We start from the raw sequence: 16,929 nt of genomic DNA on the forward strand, positions 1-16,929 counted from the left end.
ACACTGAAGTTGGGCACCATTGGGATTTTTTTTAAACAGTGTGTATGACATTGTTTTTTCTGAATTTTTTAAATCAGCAGTAACTGCTTCCTTTGTGACTCTGCTAACCTGAACCCCAAATGGTGTGGTAACGTGTTGTTTTGATATTTGAACTTTTTAAACAAAGTTTTACATCATTATACAAGTGACAGCATCACAATCTAAAATGTAATGCTGTTCTACTCCTAAACTCTACCTGCAAAAAACAGCTGCTGTGCAAATTATTATTATATATGATGCAAATAATAAATGTAATACATATCATATATACGTGTATGAAATTTATAGCAATATATGCTTACTACCATCGTATTAACCAAGACCAATTATCCATAAAATATTCATCATTATGGGGCTATAAAACATGATAATTGAAAAAGTGATGTGTAAATTCTTACACATTTTCAAGTATTTATAGCACGTTTATTAGCAGGTTTTTAGTGCTGAGCACTTTTTTTTGGGTATATTTTTATCTAGCACGAGGAACCTCATGTGTTTGGGTGCCTTCTCTACTTCAACAAGTGTTAAGCTGCTATTCATAGAGGCTTGTATAGGTAGAGCATGATATGGCATTTAAAAAAAAATCCTGGTAACTTTTTAAGGGTATTGCATATATATATATATATATATATATATATATAAAATATATATATATTTCACATTTGCAAACCCTTATGCTGGCATGTTTTTCCAGGTCTCACATCTTTGGCTACCTTAACTACAGAGACTTACATTCAAAAAAGTTTGGTTTGTGAGCAGGCAAATAGTGTTTTTATTTGCAAAAGAGATATATGTGAGTAGCACTCTGGTTTATTAACTGGCTGAAGTAAATCTTTAAATTAGCCTAATGGAAAGCACATTGGGGTTGATTTAGTGAAAAATCTAGCCTGTTCACTGATCAAGGTGAATTATAATAGGTGGTATAATTCATTTAGCTTAGTGTATGAGATGAACGTTCGCTCGAAGAATACCAAATTATGTGCAAGGAAATAAAAAAATGCCTTGATTGGGTGGGTGAAGTCAGCAGAGCCTCATCCTATTTACAAAGCCAAGTGAAATATCCCTTGTAAGGGGATAATTTACTTTGCCTTGTGAACAGCCTATATCCCTTTAGTATATCAGCCCCATAACTATCTAATAAAGACATTTGGTGATGTATGTCTAAAGGCAAACCAAGTTCTGATTTATAAATATATATACTATACTATACATAAAATATTCTATTATATATTGCTTTATTTTATTTATGTTGTTTGTTTGAGACTAAGACTGTCATGATGGGCAGCATGGTGGCTCAGGGGTTAGTACTCCTTCCTTTGCAACTCTAGGTGCCATGTTCGAATTTCGGCCAGGACACTATCTGCATGGAGTTTGCAGGTTCTCCCTATGCTTGCTCATCATTTTTGTTTCTACTTTGATACACTTCAACAGTATTATACATCTGTTCCTTCCTACACTTGGTCTACAGAAACTCGTAACATTTCCTCCTAAACAATTCTAGTGTGCATAACAATACCTTGTAGTTAGTGATGGTTGATCACCACATTGGATGTGAATAGTGCTGAGCTCCTGCATGCTACGTAGCCTTGTTGCAGGCACATTGGAATTGGGGAGATGTGTCGTCTTCTTGTTCCGTCGGGAGCAGCAGGATGTTGTGATCCCATGATGACTGGAAAGTGATGGGCTACGACTTGATGGGTAATTCTGCATAGGGCTCTCCCTGCAGTTCTGTTCAAACATCTGTTCATCCATGAACTCATGATTCTGTAGATATTCAAGGATAATATAAATATGTGTGTATTAGAAATAAAAAACACTGCTTTGGGGTTATTGCGCAAAAGCAATCTTAAGTGAACCTATGTCTTTTCACACCCAGTTCAGTTTACATTTAGGCAATGTGAGCTAAACTGATTTTCTTGACCCACATATAGGGAGCATGGCAAATCTGTAAATGGATGGTGAGCAAAACTATAAAACACTAGTAAAAATCTTTAATGTTACTGAGTTTACTCTACTACCAAAGCTAGGTGACCATCTACAAAATAGCTAAATTGTTATACATTATTCTAGCCCACATAGTCTTTGTTAAAGTGATCTGAGTGAGAATCAACACCGGTTTACCGCAGAATGCATTTGTGCACTTAACCATAACTTGTCAATGAAATTGCAATATTTTCCCTTTTATTGTTGAGAACAATATCAAACATAAGCTTGTGAAAAGCACAAAAGACTGCATACTGCATTTGGAGTAACAAATCCAGCTTGGCTTGTGTTTGATTAGAGGTTAAGTATTTTAATGCATCATTGTAATACTATAACCGCTATTTTTACAGTCAAACAAAACCTCGGGTTTACAATGCCTTAATGGAGTTCTAGGATTCAGATCTTGTTTCAAGTGGTATTGCAGAAAGAAAAGTTATTACTTTGTAAATATAACACCAATAAGACTGCAGTATCTTATTTTATGGCAAGAACAAAACTAAAAAATGCAATAACCTTTGTCTTGCCTGAATATACTTTTCTGCTTTTAATGCACTGACATTACTTTTCATTTTAAAAAGTAAACTCTCGGATTATTGAGAAAATAAAAATTGCAGAACATTTCCTCTTCAGCACTTCCATAACTTTTTCTGCCTGTGGTGCAGTGTTAATAAACTGTATTTCAGAAAAACTGGAAAAAGCAATACAGAGACCATGGTACCCATAGATATAAAATGACTGCCTCCTGATCAAGAATGTCCATCTCAGGTCCGGTGACTCATGTTAAATTATCCTAGAGTAGAAGTTTATCAGGCATAATGTATTTTTTTTTTATAGATGATCCCTATTGGTACTTTTAGATAAAACCACAACTGTTCCATGATGTTCTATGATTTTCTCCTTTTAGGTGTGATAAATATACCTTTGAAAGTAAATCTGGATTTCTACTAGAACTCTTGTGTTCCAATAACTTGCAAACTCTCTATGCTCTGGTATCAGCTTTGTTCCCGGATCTCTGCATGGCCCACAGAACACCTCATTATCTTATAGAAACATAGTATTAGGGTTCTGCAGTTTAAAATACTTCATATAGTTCGCTGATAACACCACTGCTCCATAGGTATAGAATGGTGAGTTAGCATTATAACCTTAGACAGCAAGTTTGATACGTGAAAAAATTAAAAAAAAAAGGTAATTCAACTACTACTTCTAAGAACTGGTTATCCGCAGTATATTCCAGTTTTGTTTTCAGGTTTAGATACTTTTTTAGGTCATTAACATGCATAGTTGACCAATGGACTAAAAGTTTATAGCCAGATTGTAAGTTTGCAGTGATTACATTTTTTCCGCTGTCATTTTATGTCTATGGGAACCTAAATGGAGAGGCAGCCAGCAGACACTTAATTACTATACTTTCAATATTAACTAAAGCCTTAAAAAGGTACACTATCTACTTTTAGGCCCATTGGTTATCTGGCTCATCCCAGATACCCTATTTACTCAGCCCAATCTGCCATTAATTTACCTAACATTGGTTTGCAGAGAATCTTATACACAACACTCTTCTAGGCAGGTTACATATAGTACAGGAGACAAACAAATACAGAACAAACCAGGGGTGGATTACAAAGTATGCAACTAAAAACAAAGAGTAGGCATTTTCAATGGTTCATTCTATAGTATTTTTCCATTGTTAGGTTTAGTGTAATTGGGGAATTTAGCCTGTGTATGCAAACTTGATAAATTACAGCACTTACATGTAAGACAGAAAATCATACCTGGGTACCACAGATAGAAGTCTGTAGTACCCAGTAAAGCATAAACTGCAATTTGCTTTAATTTTATCGGAAAAACTAAACAGTAACAAATGATTGAATTTTAATGGATCTCCACCAACATCACGTTTTTGTCTGTGGCTAATACAAATAACTAGAAAGAGAAAAACCTGTGAATTTGCCCACCCTCGCTTAAAAGAAACATGTATTGATAAAGAAAATAAATACCTTCATAGTGGAAGTTCGTACAGATAACAGGGGATCATCCACAAGATAGGACAATCCCTACAGGATAACATGCCAACAAAAGATAAGAACACGATTGATTGTACATTCCAGCATTCCAGTCCTCAGCTTCAACATTCCAAATGGCACATGCCAGTTTTTAGAGAACAATGAGACTCTTTGAAGAAGCACCTTCTGGTGACTTTTTGGATAGAATAAATATTCAAATTAGAACAAAATATTAATTTCAATAATTAGTTGCACTATATTGTCTGTTGAGAACATTGTTTGCTATTTGTTCTGATGATGTATGACCGACTTAACTGCTGTTTAATGCATTAATGCCCATTCTAGACAAGAGCATTTAATGTGTATTTTATACTGATATGTCTGTGGTAAGACCTTATTTAGTCTTTCTACTGTAATTCCATTATTTCTTGTGACACTAAAGAAGTCTCCTTGTTCTTAAAAACAAAGTTATGATTAATATTATTTTTCAAAATGACAAGACATAACATTTTGATTTGAGATTTGTCTCCCTTTATGTTTTCCTGCTGTTTTTTAGTGTAGGCTAGAACTAATTTCACTACTACCAACTGTCCTTATACTTGTATGTTGTGGAAAGGTTTCTTGAGCCCACTATGACACAAGAGAAAATATTGGCACATTATAGAATTGTGGGACTGGCACATTTATTACATTCTTTATCTGGTAAGTTTTTATAGATAAGTAGTATAAGTACAGATCTGATGAAGTATTATCCAAAACTATATGTATGCCTTATGTAGAAGCAACCATCTGGTCTGACCTTAATGAGAACAATAAACTCTCTCCATAGCTGAGTTTAAAATGAGTCTATGTGCTAATCATTTACATATACATATTCCAAACAAGTAGTAAAACATTTTAAAATAAGTCCTCATTCATCTCTGTGTATAGAAGCATTTAAAAAAAATAAATAAAAGTTTACAATGCAGGCAGTGTAAAAAAATAGCAAATGTTTCTAATCTATTAGAAACCCACTAAAACCAGATTCTACAGCGGCCTTTCTAAATGTTTTTTTACCCCAGGGGAACTTTAAAGTATTTTCAAGTTTTGAGCACCCCCTTCTAAAACGAATAAAGTAGGTATAGGTGGGACAATGCCCCTTACATTATTTGCCACCTGGGATAGTGCCTTTCTGGTTGTGGTCTAAATGCCATCCCAATGACAGATAAAATGATCTCTGGTGTTATGCTGCTGAAAGTGGTACCAGAAAAAAAGGGGCTCAAGCATCCACAGTAAAAAAAAACCCCTAGAACTTCTAGAGAAACTCTAGGGGTCCATGAACGCCTGGTTAAGAATAGGTGTTTGCTAAGATCTTGGAGAGGATAAAAATTTGCATTATGAGCTCAGGGATGTCTTGTTTGGGGCTTTTACTGCTACTGTCCACAACTTGTTTACAGTTGTAATTTAACTTACACCCCTCAAATCCCTCTATCACTTTATTTCCGTAAATTATAGAGATTTGAGCATAGGCCTTATTTAAGTCCTAAATTTACAGATGGGTCCATAGCTTATTCCATATATAACTATTTAGACACTATGGGCCTGATTTATTAAACCTCTTCAAGACTGGTGATGATAGACTAATATGGGAGAACCTGGGTGTTCTAACAAACCTGGAATGGATTCCTTAAAAATTAATTTCTTTTGGTTGGCAAGCGTTTCCAATCCATATGCAAGTTTCCCCGTGACAAGGTCTATGTAAGGAACTTACCTGTCCTGTGAGCCCGCGGTGTCCCTGGGGATCCCAGCCGCAGAGGGAGACGCCGCTGCAGCAGGTAGCATGGCCGAGGCTGCTGCCCTGATTGCAGCGTGTCTCTCTCTGCAGGCGGAGGGATCTGTCCTGGCCAAACTACTGTTCAGCCAGGCGGCATCCCTTGCATCTCTATGGACGTGCTTACAGAAAGTCCTGTTCTCAGCACTCCTTTGGATGTGCAAAGTAGTGCACATCCCAGGGGTGCTGTGGGAAGAGGTGCACGCGCTACCATGCGTGCCTCTTGTACCCCTCGAGGGCGTGGCACTCGGCTGCCTCGCCAGGGGGCGGGACATAGCAGGGGATTCAGTTACTCTCCAATCAAATGGCGCCAGGTGGTGCGAGGTCATTGGTCACTCTGGCCATTAAAGGAGAACCTGTCCTGACCACCATTGCCCGCTATAAGCCTCTGTGAACACAGTGTGCTTAGGTGCGTTCTTGTGTTGGTTTATGCTAATCCCGTTTGTCATTTCCATAGCGACCTGGTCTGAAACCTGACTATTGCCTGAACTCTGCCTGCCCCGACCTCGGATTGTTTGTGACCATTCCTGTCTGCAGCCTGCCCTGACCTCGGATTGTTCCTGACCTGCCTTTGCCTTACTCTTCTGTACTACGTTTATCGGACTTAACCCTTGTCTTGTTTGATGACAATAATAAAACTTGATAAAAGGATATTTGGAGTTGGCTGTGGTTTGTGTGCCCAGGCGCATTACAGTCTATCAGTCTTGGAGAGCTTTATTAAATCAGGCTCTACATGTCTTTTAAAGCATGATATAAATAAGTAGGTATTTGGCATTCAGAGGCAAAGTAGATGAATAACTTAAAAGGAATTACTTTAAAGCAGTAGGTCAGTATGAGCATGTATTACAACACATGCTAATAAAGAATTCATGCAACAAAATGCTAGAAGCATGTAATGGTCTGTTGAAGCATGCAGATGGTTTACTGACAATTTGAAATTAACTCAACAGTCCTTTCAACAGAGCTTTGAATCTTGTCTCTCTCTAGATAAATTTCTACTAGAGGAAGCTTTTACATATCTCTACAACAATCAAAATGTGGTGCTACATGCAAGAAAATGCAGAATAAAACATTACTTTTTATTTGGTGAAACATAAGAATCACACTGAAAAACTACATTAATGTAGACCTTAGCAACTTTAAGGCTATATATATATATATATATATATATATATATATAATCGATACATCCCATGGATTGAGGCTATTTGAAGGTGGTTGACATTTACAGCTTTTTCTGCATTGTCAGTATGAGAGTTTAAAAATCGACATTGTTCTATCTCAATAAATTCTTCTTGTCAGTAGAGAAAGTGAGATCCTGTCTTAGGCAGGGAAAGGATTTTTGCTTCCTAGCCATTAGTTTCAATAAATTGAATTTTTCTCTGGATTACAAATGTGAATGTTTGTGCATGCAAAAGAAGTAACTTTTGCCTTCCTGATGAAGATACAAGGCATTAAGTCAACTCCTTAAATAAAAAAAAAATATTGGTAAAATCAGCAAAGTAAAAGAATGAAATGGTAAAAGTATTTGTTAAAAATATTTATTATCGAATATTTCTGTTGAAATACATTTCTAACTTTTGCTCATCCCCAGAGGTAATTTTAAATGGGTTGTTAAAAACTTTGTAGTATTGATTAATAAAACCGGGAATCTGACATTCCCTCGTGGGAATCATCCAGATCTATGTGTTTCAATAGATTTATAAATAGAGCCCTTTATTACATCAGGCTTTTTGCATAGGAGAATTGGGGCCATCATGTTACTTACAGAACCATGCCTAAGCCTCTGCAACCGCAATGCAAATGCCTGCACAAAATGGTTCCCAACAACTTCCTTTAAGATGAATTGGAGCTGTTGAGAGCATGGTTGAACTTGATATAAGCTTCTACAGTTTACTACAAGTCTGAAAGAGGTTGTAGTGCTTATGTAGCAGATTTTGGAAGAATAGGCATGATTCAGTAGTTTAGCAAAAGAAAACTGGGAAGTTCTGACACCACACAAAAATGCTGTGTGGCTACTCAAGTACTCAACAGGAGCATTTCTAGCAGGTCAACAGATTTCCTCCTGTACTTGGAGGGTCTTTAAACAGTTAAATAATGGAGAAATATAATTGCAGAGATGCATTAAATGTTTTTTTTAATTAATTTGGATATATAACTTTGATTAAAGTTATTACTTACAAGCTCCAGATTAATACTTCCTTTTCTTAACCTAACCTACCTAAAAAGGCAACATTGTATGCCCTCCTATGACTTCTTAGTGAATTACCTATATTTTTGTGGATAATTGTATTTAGCTAGTTAAATATCACTGCTAATATTCAAGTTTCAAGAATGTCAGAGCCTTGTGCAGCTAACACAATTTGATTAGAATGATTCTTGACATTTAATAAACCTTATTCAACATCCCTGAATGTTTATGATTATTTAATATCAGGATGGTAGGCAGAGTTCAATCAGTCACTGGTGCTTATCCATTACTTCATCTCCTTCATTGATACTATTTGTGGTGATTTTTGAGATGTGGAGATGCCACTAAAAGGCAAACTAAACCTTTAAATGGTTTTTAGGTTTTATAAGTAAGTATAAGTAAAAGTATAAGGATTTGATAAACCCATAAGGTTACAGTAATAAAATATTTTTAACACAAATTGCCTCACATCATTTCAGGTATAGATATGTTGTGCTCCATTTCTATGAACCCTGTTACTTTTAAAGTTGCCATTTAAATATTTGCTTGGACTGCTTTACTTTCTACACGACAATGCCCTTTGTAGATATTGCACTCATGACAGCTCTTCTTGCAAGCCTGGCTTAAAAACTAGCCCCCAAATTGGAGGAAGATTTCGTTTATTTACGTTTTCCTTTTAGAGGACAGCTAGAAGCAGACTTGACTAAAAGAAATTTAAGGAGCTATAGAACTCTTTTCTGCCATCCTCGTTTCATTTGGATGAGAAGAGAGCTGATAATTAGGTAACATCACCAATTAATTATTTTGACCTCTAGCAGTAAGCTTCTCTTTTATCTATTTTTTATTCCTATTTTTCTTTGCTTTAATTCTTTTTAAAGGGATATCTAATACTTTTAGTTGCATTTATTATTTTTAAAACTTTTAACATTTTAAACAAATGTTTACAAGGCACAGATAATTAGTTTATCAATAATTTTAATCAATTATATAATTAATCAATAATAATAATAAAAATAATAAACAAATATATATTTGACATCCCCTGTCCTAAAGCATGAACATTCAAGCTCAACTTATCTGGGAGTCACCAGTCTCTAAATAAAAAAATACTAAATAAAAAAGAAGCAATTAAAGTGTAACTATAACGCTTTTCTTTTAGCTTTTGATAGCTTGATAAAAGGTTTCCAGTCAAGTTTTACTACTCTTCAGGGCTCCATTAAAGATATTTTATCTCGCTTTCTGTTCTAAGAACTATAAGGTTGTAAGAAAAAAACAGAAAACAATATAAAGCTGAGTGGGCTTGTAGCACTTACCTACTACTGAACTACTGTAAAAAAACACAAACATTTTAACTATGAGGTGATCGGTCTTTCAAATATTTTACATGGTTAGGGATCACAAAAGAGACCTACAACATTGCCTAAATCCTGTAATTCTTTTTACAAAACACATTTGGTATTACTCTAAAAATACAAAAAATACAATCAGAATAAAATCCCAAAATACCTGTTGTCTTCTTTTTTATTTTCTGGAGTTTTTTAAAGTATTCTTTATCTCCACTGCTACATTAAAAGTTAAAATCAACTTGACACCTAGGCAACTTTCTTGCATCACCCTATTAACACTTACCCTACTTTTGATCATTATATCAAATCTCCATTCTCCTATGACAAATGTTTTACTTCTTTCTGGAGACGTATTGCACATATTATTGGAAACTTTGGTTTTCAGATTGAGGTCCTATTTTCTTCAAAGTAGATGTGCTCAGCCACACCTAGTCATACAAAAGTCTGTGGTTATTGACCTGTGAAGTCAACATAGACTCATCCTGGGCCTAGTTGGGTTTGTCCCTGTTCCCTCTCCCAACCACTTGACGTCTCCCATTGTTTTTGCCGTTCTGTTTTATTCTTGAACCCCTCTTTCTACTTTTCTGTCTGTCTATGTAGACAGCTACATTTTGGCAATTTCCAATGCTTAGCCACATCTTCTGATCTTATGTCATCTCTTCGGAACTATTTTATTGAAGCCCTCCAAAAAAAAGTCATTGGTGAACCTGGGTGATCCAGCAAAATTTGAATGAATTTCTTGAAATCATTTCCTATTACTTAGCTAAAGTTTTTATTCATTGACCAAATCCATTTGAGGTTTGCTGGATCACCCAGGTTCTCACATGATCTATCCTCTCTAGTCTTGGAGAGCTTTAATAAATCAGGCACAATGTCTATAATTACAACACACTCATATTAGTACTTTCCGTTTAATGTCAATCAGTTAAACCTTTTGGATAGAGTTTCACAATTAATACCTGACTTAATTAGAAATCTCTAATGGATAGATATTGAACTTCCATATTTGTATTATTTAAGATAGTTTGTATTCATTGTTTTTGGGTAGTTATTCTAAGCTTAAAAAAATAAATTTTATTTCTGTGTTTCCCTACTAAGTAAAAACGTTTTAGTGAATTGAGGAAATCTTTGCAATGGAGCCTTGAACTGCAGTAGTTTTTCTCTCCACTTTATCCAAATAAAACTTTGGCATATACACAAGTTATTTAACCATTTAAAGCATTTTTAATCCTGTGAGAATGTGTGGCCCAGGTTAAGTATTGTTTTTTCTTTAAAAAGTTTTATAATTGTTAGGTTTGGGGGAGGTGTTGCCAAATTTCCAGATAGGCAGACGTCAACTGATGTACCATTTTTATTGGTGGATATAAAAAACAAAAAACACACAGATATACACATACCTATATCTATTTACATTTAATGTAATATTAGAATTTAGTGAGATGTCATGAAACTGGTTTACATGCTATATTACCATGTGTACCTAAATTAAATTTCAAAGTTATAAAATTCTCTACTAAGTACAGCCAATATTTGTTGTCTAAATACACATTCTGCTTATTCTCGGTAGACAAATCTCAGACCAGCAGTGAGCCAATTTCTAGCAAATATTACATAGCCAATTCACTATCATTTTGGCAAGATTTTAGTGAGAAGGAAAAAAATTAAAACAGAAATTATTTTCATTCACAGGCAAACACATTCCAACATCCAAATTAGAAGCAAAAGTTAAAGAACAATATGATACATACAAGATATTGAGAAGTGTTTTGTACTATAAAAAATTATATTGCATTGACATTCAATGCCATATAATAATAATGTACAGGTAAACATCCACAATGTGCGTGTTTCATTTCAACATTTACCAGTAAAAAATACACATAAATTTAGAAACTTCTCAGTACATAATTGTAATTAGGAGATACAAAAGGTTGTAGACACATAAAGATACTTATCCTTTTGTTAGACATTATCTAATTTATATAGCCATTGGTACAGGGGAATGTATATTTTAGCTTTCACCTTTCAAAAATTATTATCAACAATTTTAGTGCATCTCAGACCATCAGGGCAATAAGACTTCGGCTATGGTTGCATGGAACCACTCTAGCAAAGCCAAAGCCAGGGACCAGAAGCTATTGTAGTGTGAAGTAAGGTACATTTCACTCTAAAATCAAAGGACGTAATTATCCGTGCAGGGAAGGGGGGGTGGGGTGGGGTTCGACTGCAAGGGAGAAAAATCATTTTTGTCAAACTTTAAGTTTTACAGATGATACATAATATATACAGAAACCTGATTTTAGAATGAAAATTACCTCACAGTACAAGCAGCTAAAGAGGTCAGGCCTTGTTTTATTTATTTTTTTTACAATTGTTAGGAATATATAAGGAATTTAATTCCATATTCTTGGCACATGTGCAAATTAAACGTTATCTGCTGCTTGTTAAAAATATGTATAGTAAATATTTAAATGTCTATTTTTTATTCTAATGGCTAGGATATGATGGAAGTGAAAGACTATTGGAATTCGAAGTTTTTGGGCGACTTTCTTTACAATACAATAGAAAGATGCTATGGATTAAAATACTGAACAGACAGAAGTACAAAATTTTAATCGCATAATCATTTTTGTCTGTCTTGTCAGTCTGCTAATCATTCCTTCCTATTTTTGCAGGTGACATATAGGAACATAAAGGATAGTCATGGCAAAAATTGGTGTCAAAAATGCAATCATGAGCACACTAATGTGTCCAGAACTGCTAGTAATATCCAGAACTGAAAGTAATATCAGACAATGCATCTTTTAGTCAACAGGAATATATATGAAATTTCAGTTTCACTTTAAGGCAAATGTACCAGTCCTCTAGCTCTGTTGACAGAAAAGGAATGATCTATATTACTGTGCCAGCAATAAATTGTCCAACCTATTGTAATACTGCAAATGAAAGAAAGCTAGAATATCCGCCAGTGCCTAGCATAAAGCAATCTTCATTTAGTGAAAGAACAGAAACAAACATTGTTTCACATTTCAGAGAATTTTATGTTTATTTAATTTGTTTTATAGAGATGTTGATAGCCACTCATTTGGGAAAAGAAAAAAAAAACTGCAGCCTACACAGTCTACAGCTGATATAAGTTTGTTTTTGACATATAATTATTTTATGCAATTTACTCTCATACTGGCATATAAATACTGATTATTTTCATTATGTTTCAAGAAAGTAGATATAAAGCCTAAATGGATAGCATTTTTGTACTGAAGCACTGTGTATCATCTACATTTTTGAAGGTTTTTTTTTTCTCTAAGAACATAATGTTTGAACTTTTCGTTCTTATTTTTATGCGGTTTAACTCATGCAGCATCTTTCAAACACTACTTTTCTACATTCACATGCATTAGCATCTGAAACAAACTTTTAATTGATACTGACTTTCTAAAATCAGGGCTGGTTTGAATGCAGGGCAAATTGTAAAATTGCCCAGGGCCCCAAATTACAGAAAGCAGGGTATACAGAGCTGGAATGATGTGCATTAGGAGCTCCCATATTTTCCCAGGGCCCCATTTTGTCTAAAACTGTTTTAATAAAATGAAAATGCTTTGATTATGTAACAAACAAATGTGTGAATGCTTTTCTCTTTGGAAAACATTTTTTTTCACAAAAAAGTTTACATTTTAAAACTTGCTGGACTTTTAAAGAATCAGGCTAGGTACACATGTGTAATTGGCTCAGGTCTAATATCGGACAAAAATCTTGTGTGTGTACAGTGCTCGTTGTCCATAGTCCGAATGACCCTCCTGGCAGATCCACAGACGATAGAAGATGAACGATTGTAATGGAAGTAAAGGGTAGAGAGCGCAGTGGGGTGCTGCTCCGTCGTTCTCCTCTCTCCATAGAGCAGAATGGTGCTGTATGTACAGCAATTGTTTATGCATTGTGCAGTCGTTTGTTGTTGGAAAGGATCGTCAAAGATCCTTACCAATGACAATTATTGCACATGTGTATGTAGCCTTAAAGAATGTCCTGCCAACCTAGTTTCTGATAACTCAAAATGAGTTGTTTGTGTAACTTTAACAAGGCAAGGAATAATAGCCGCACAAAGCACACCAAGACTTATAGACAGAAAGAAGTAGTGTGCTTATGGCAGGTTTAGACCTTCTTTGGGATTGATTGATCCCACAACAACTCACCGTTGCTGCCACTTGCACGATTCACAGAATCAGCGTCTACAATTGTGACAGCTAGCAGCAGTAAGTGGTACTAGTACTGCTCACTGCCTCCCCCCCCCCCCCTTTTCATGAATATTCCTATTCATGGAGCTTCAACACGGAGACGCTACTGTATAGCAGCAAATACCTGGCATTAGGAAGCAGTCAACACACCGCAACCTCTCTGCCTTGTTCTGAACTAGTACATGTATAACCAATGACTAGAAAAAAACATTCATACTACTCTGTTAGCAGTTTGGTTCTAGGTATGTAAACCTATAATAAAAACAGTGGCAGTCTGGAACCTTTTATTATACCAGTGCGGGCTGTATAGAAATCCAATATACCTACAATTTGTTTCAATATATGTTTCGCAAATATGTGCAAACATATACTGTAATACAGTGCCTTTTTTCTGACAGTTAGTAGCAGTTAAAAAAGTGCTTTTGAAAGATTATTTCAAACTGGGGGCTGTAGGATCATGCCAAGAAGGCAACTATCCCTGAACTCTCTTTCAAATCTAAGTTCCTCTGTCCCTCTCTCCTCCACAGTTGTTCCTTTATATGGGTGGTTATATACATCTCTATAAAAAGGTATTATTTAGCTATTAAAAAGTGGTATTTTGATCTAAAACAATAATTTACCTTTAGATAACTCCATTTGCTAATTTGAATAAATATAATATAAAATTGTTGGTTTAATCAATTGTTTTACACTTGATTTTTTAGGTCTACAAAATGAAGACATGGCAGGGGTGTGTCATTTGTCTACATACTTTGAGCTGCAAAGTTGGGAGGTATGAGATTGGACACTGGGGTAACAACCATTTGGAAGCTGGGTCTTGTTGCAGAAATATTTTTGTCACTTGATAGTCACAACATATATATTTTTTCTTAGGGAATAAAATCTGCTCAATATTTTCAGCTGGCCTCCAGCATCTTGTTCTCAACTTTGAGATGATTATAGTCCAGAAGTGTTTTCCCTGATCTCCCATGTAAAATACACAGCCCAGTAGATATCTAGAAGTACCGAACAACATAAATCTATGGCCTTTGGGTATCTTTAACCTCCCTGGTCTAATTCTGTCCAAATTTCGATGCAAAAAGCAGTACAATTTTTGAATGGAAATTTTTTTTTTCATTGTAGGCTATAATTCTTAGGCATATCTCACCGATATTTAATAAATTTATTAATTAACTTCAAATAACAAAACACAAAAATCTGTTAAAAAATATATTTAAACATGTAATGTATGTGTACAGTAGCATGTATAATATATATATATATATATATATATATATAATATAATTATATATATAGTATATGAATATTTATTTGTATTGAACTCAATACAGCTATTTTGTATTGAATCCAAGACAAAATTATTTAAATTTCCAGCTGATCCTCCTGCCTGCACCAACGTCACCCGGAAACCCCGGAGATCGTCGCTACATTAGCCGGCTGGAGATTGAGGAGGAAGGACGTGTCCCAGGACCTGCGGGGACCAGCAGGACGACGGGGGACAACAACAGAGCAGGGTAATTGGATTTTTTTTTTTTTCTAAAAGCTACCCCGAGTGTGACTCAGGAATACTGCTTTTTGCCTGGAAAATCCACCCTGAGTCACACTCAGGATTAGCATTAGGTGGGAGTTAATAGATTGCAAGTAATATGTTGAAATATGAATATTTCTATTGTAGGAAAAATGACTAATTTTTACATCACAAAAAGGAACAAATGCTTAGCTGTTTGTCTAATGAAGAGAAACAATCATGCTGAATTTATGTTCTAAGTATGGACAGCAATTACTAGGTACACTTCTACTTACAGTTGTCTTTTCCAGGCAGTGCAGCAGGTGGTGGTGTTGACTTTCTATAAGTGATGCTGATTTTCCAATGTGTGGCTCTTCTGCAGTTGAGCCCTAAATAAACAGAGCTTAGCATTAATACATTTAATAACACCATTGCACAAAAAAAAAGTAGTTCTGTGCTGCGACCTGCACAGCTATAGGTTACACTTAAGATCAGTATATTCTTCATAATCCTTCTACTTATTCCTTTGTAACTGGCTTCTTTATATTATAACTGTGAATAACATGCTGCAGTCTATGTACACAATTCAGAGCTATTCACATTGTTACACGGTGGTGACATATTCCAGGCAATTTGTAAAAATTGGTACAATCCTGTGGGACTTGTTGTACAAACCAATTTACATGGTAGACACAAAAAATTACTTGTCTGCTAATTCCATTATAATCCTTTAGCTTCATTTATTATCCTTTAGCTGCTACTGTGAACAAATTAGAAAAATCCACACTCTAGCTAGTGTCGCTTAAATTGGACCTTTCACTTTTGCTTGTGTTGGTCCGGAAGCCCTACTTCTTCCACAACTGACTACTATATGCAAATAAAAAAGTACATATAAAGGACATAAAATGTTTTTGTAAGGCCCAGGTCGGTACCAGTTTTCCCCAGACACCAGTCCCCCAATCTATAGCCGCAGTCTTTGTCTATAGCAGCCCCTGCTCAGCCTCGGGAGACCGGTTGCAGCACTTAGTTGCCCCCAGGACTTGGTGCGCAATGGATGGTGTCTGGAGATAGGCCGGCAGTTGACACGGAGCCCACAGTACAGAGTACAAAATGTCAGGAAATCCAAAAACAAGCCGAGGTAAAAAACACAGGAGATCAGTCCACCAAGCAAAGTACAAAGGGAAAGGCAAAAACAGAGTCAGGGTCACAAGCAGAGGTCGGTCCAGGCAGAGTTCAATGGTTAGTCAGGAACAGGCACAGGTCAGTAACAGAGAATACTCAAAATCACTCCAGCATAGGTAAGCCCAGCTGACGCTATAACAGGCACATCTGACAGGGAGCAGAGAGGCTATAAAGCCCCAACAGCCAATGACAGCATGGGATTGGTTAGGAACCACTCTGCTAATCAAAAGCACACAGCTCTAATTCCCCTCAGCTGTGCGGCCTAGTGCAGAGGATGCTGAGGGAAAACCCCAGCTACAGGGATGCTGCAACCCTCAGGGCACTGATCCTGAAACCCCAATGCTACCGCGAGCGCAGCCGCCGGAGGGAATAAGCCCTCCTACAGTGGAGCATCGCTTGGGATCGTAAGCCCAGAGAGCGCCTCCTAACAGTATCCCACTTATACCTTTTTTCTGCACTGGTTGGCATATTGTCATCATCATTCTGTTCCGGGTTGAGGTCTTTGGAATGTAGAGCAAGTAAAATCCCACATAAAGGTATTTGCATTTGCAAGACATGAAGACCCTTTCTACATTCCATAGCACTGAACCTGACAGTTTTGCCTCTGCAGTTGAAGCCAGGTCAGGGTCAGCA

The 16,929-nt window shown here is 36.0% G+C and overlaps 1 protein-coding gene across 3 annotated transcripts in view; it reads right to left on the reverse strand.

Moving 5' to 3' along the window:
* KCND3 (potassium voltage-gated channel subfamily D member 3) overlaps window positions 1-16,929 on the reverse strand; it is a 277,087-nt gene that overhangs the window by 9,617 nt on the left and 250,541 nt on the right. For 2 of the 3 annotated variants that reach the window (XM_072425634.1, XM_072425652.1), the window contains exons 6-8: window positions 15,411-15,503; window positions 4,023-4,079; window positions 1,556-1,803 (exon numbers count right to left, since the gene is read on the reverse strand). In XM_072425634.1, coding sequence (XP_072281735.1) covers window positions 1,556-1,803; window positions 4,023-4,079; window positions 15,411-15,503 — 398 coding nt within the window. The remainder of the gene's footprint in view (window positions 1-1,555; window positions 1,804-4,022; window positions 4,080-15,410; window positions 15,504-16,929) is intronic. The other variant, XM_072425644.1, reaches the window with a different exon arrangement.

Source organism: Pyxicephalus adspersus, chromosome 1 (genome assembly GCF_032062135.1).
Source record: "Pyxicephalus adspersus chromosome 1, UCB_Pads_2.0, whole genome shotgun sequence".
Taxonomy (NCBI): domain Eukaryota; kingdom Metazoa; phylum Chordata; class Amphibia; order Anura; family Pyxicephalidae; genus Pyxicephalus; species Pyxicephalus adspersus.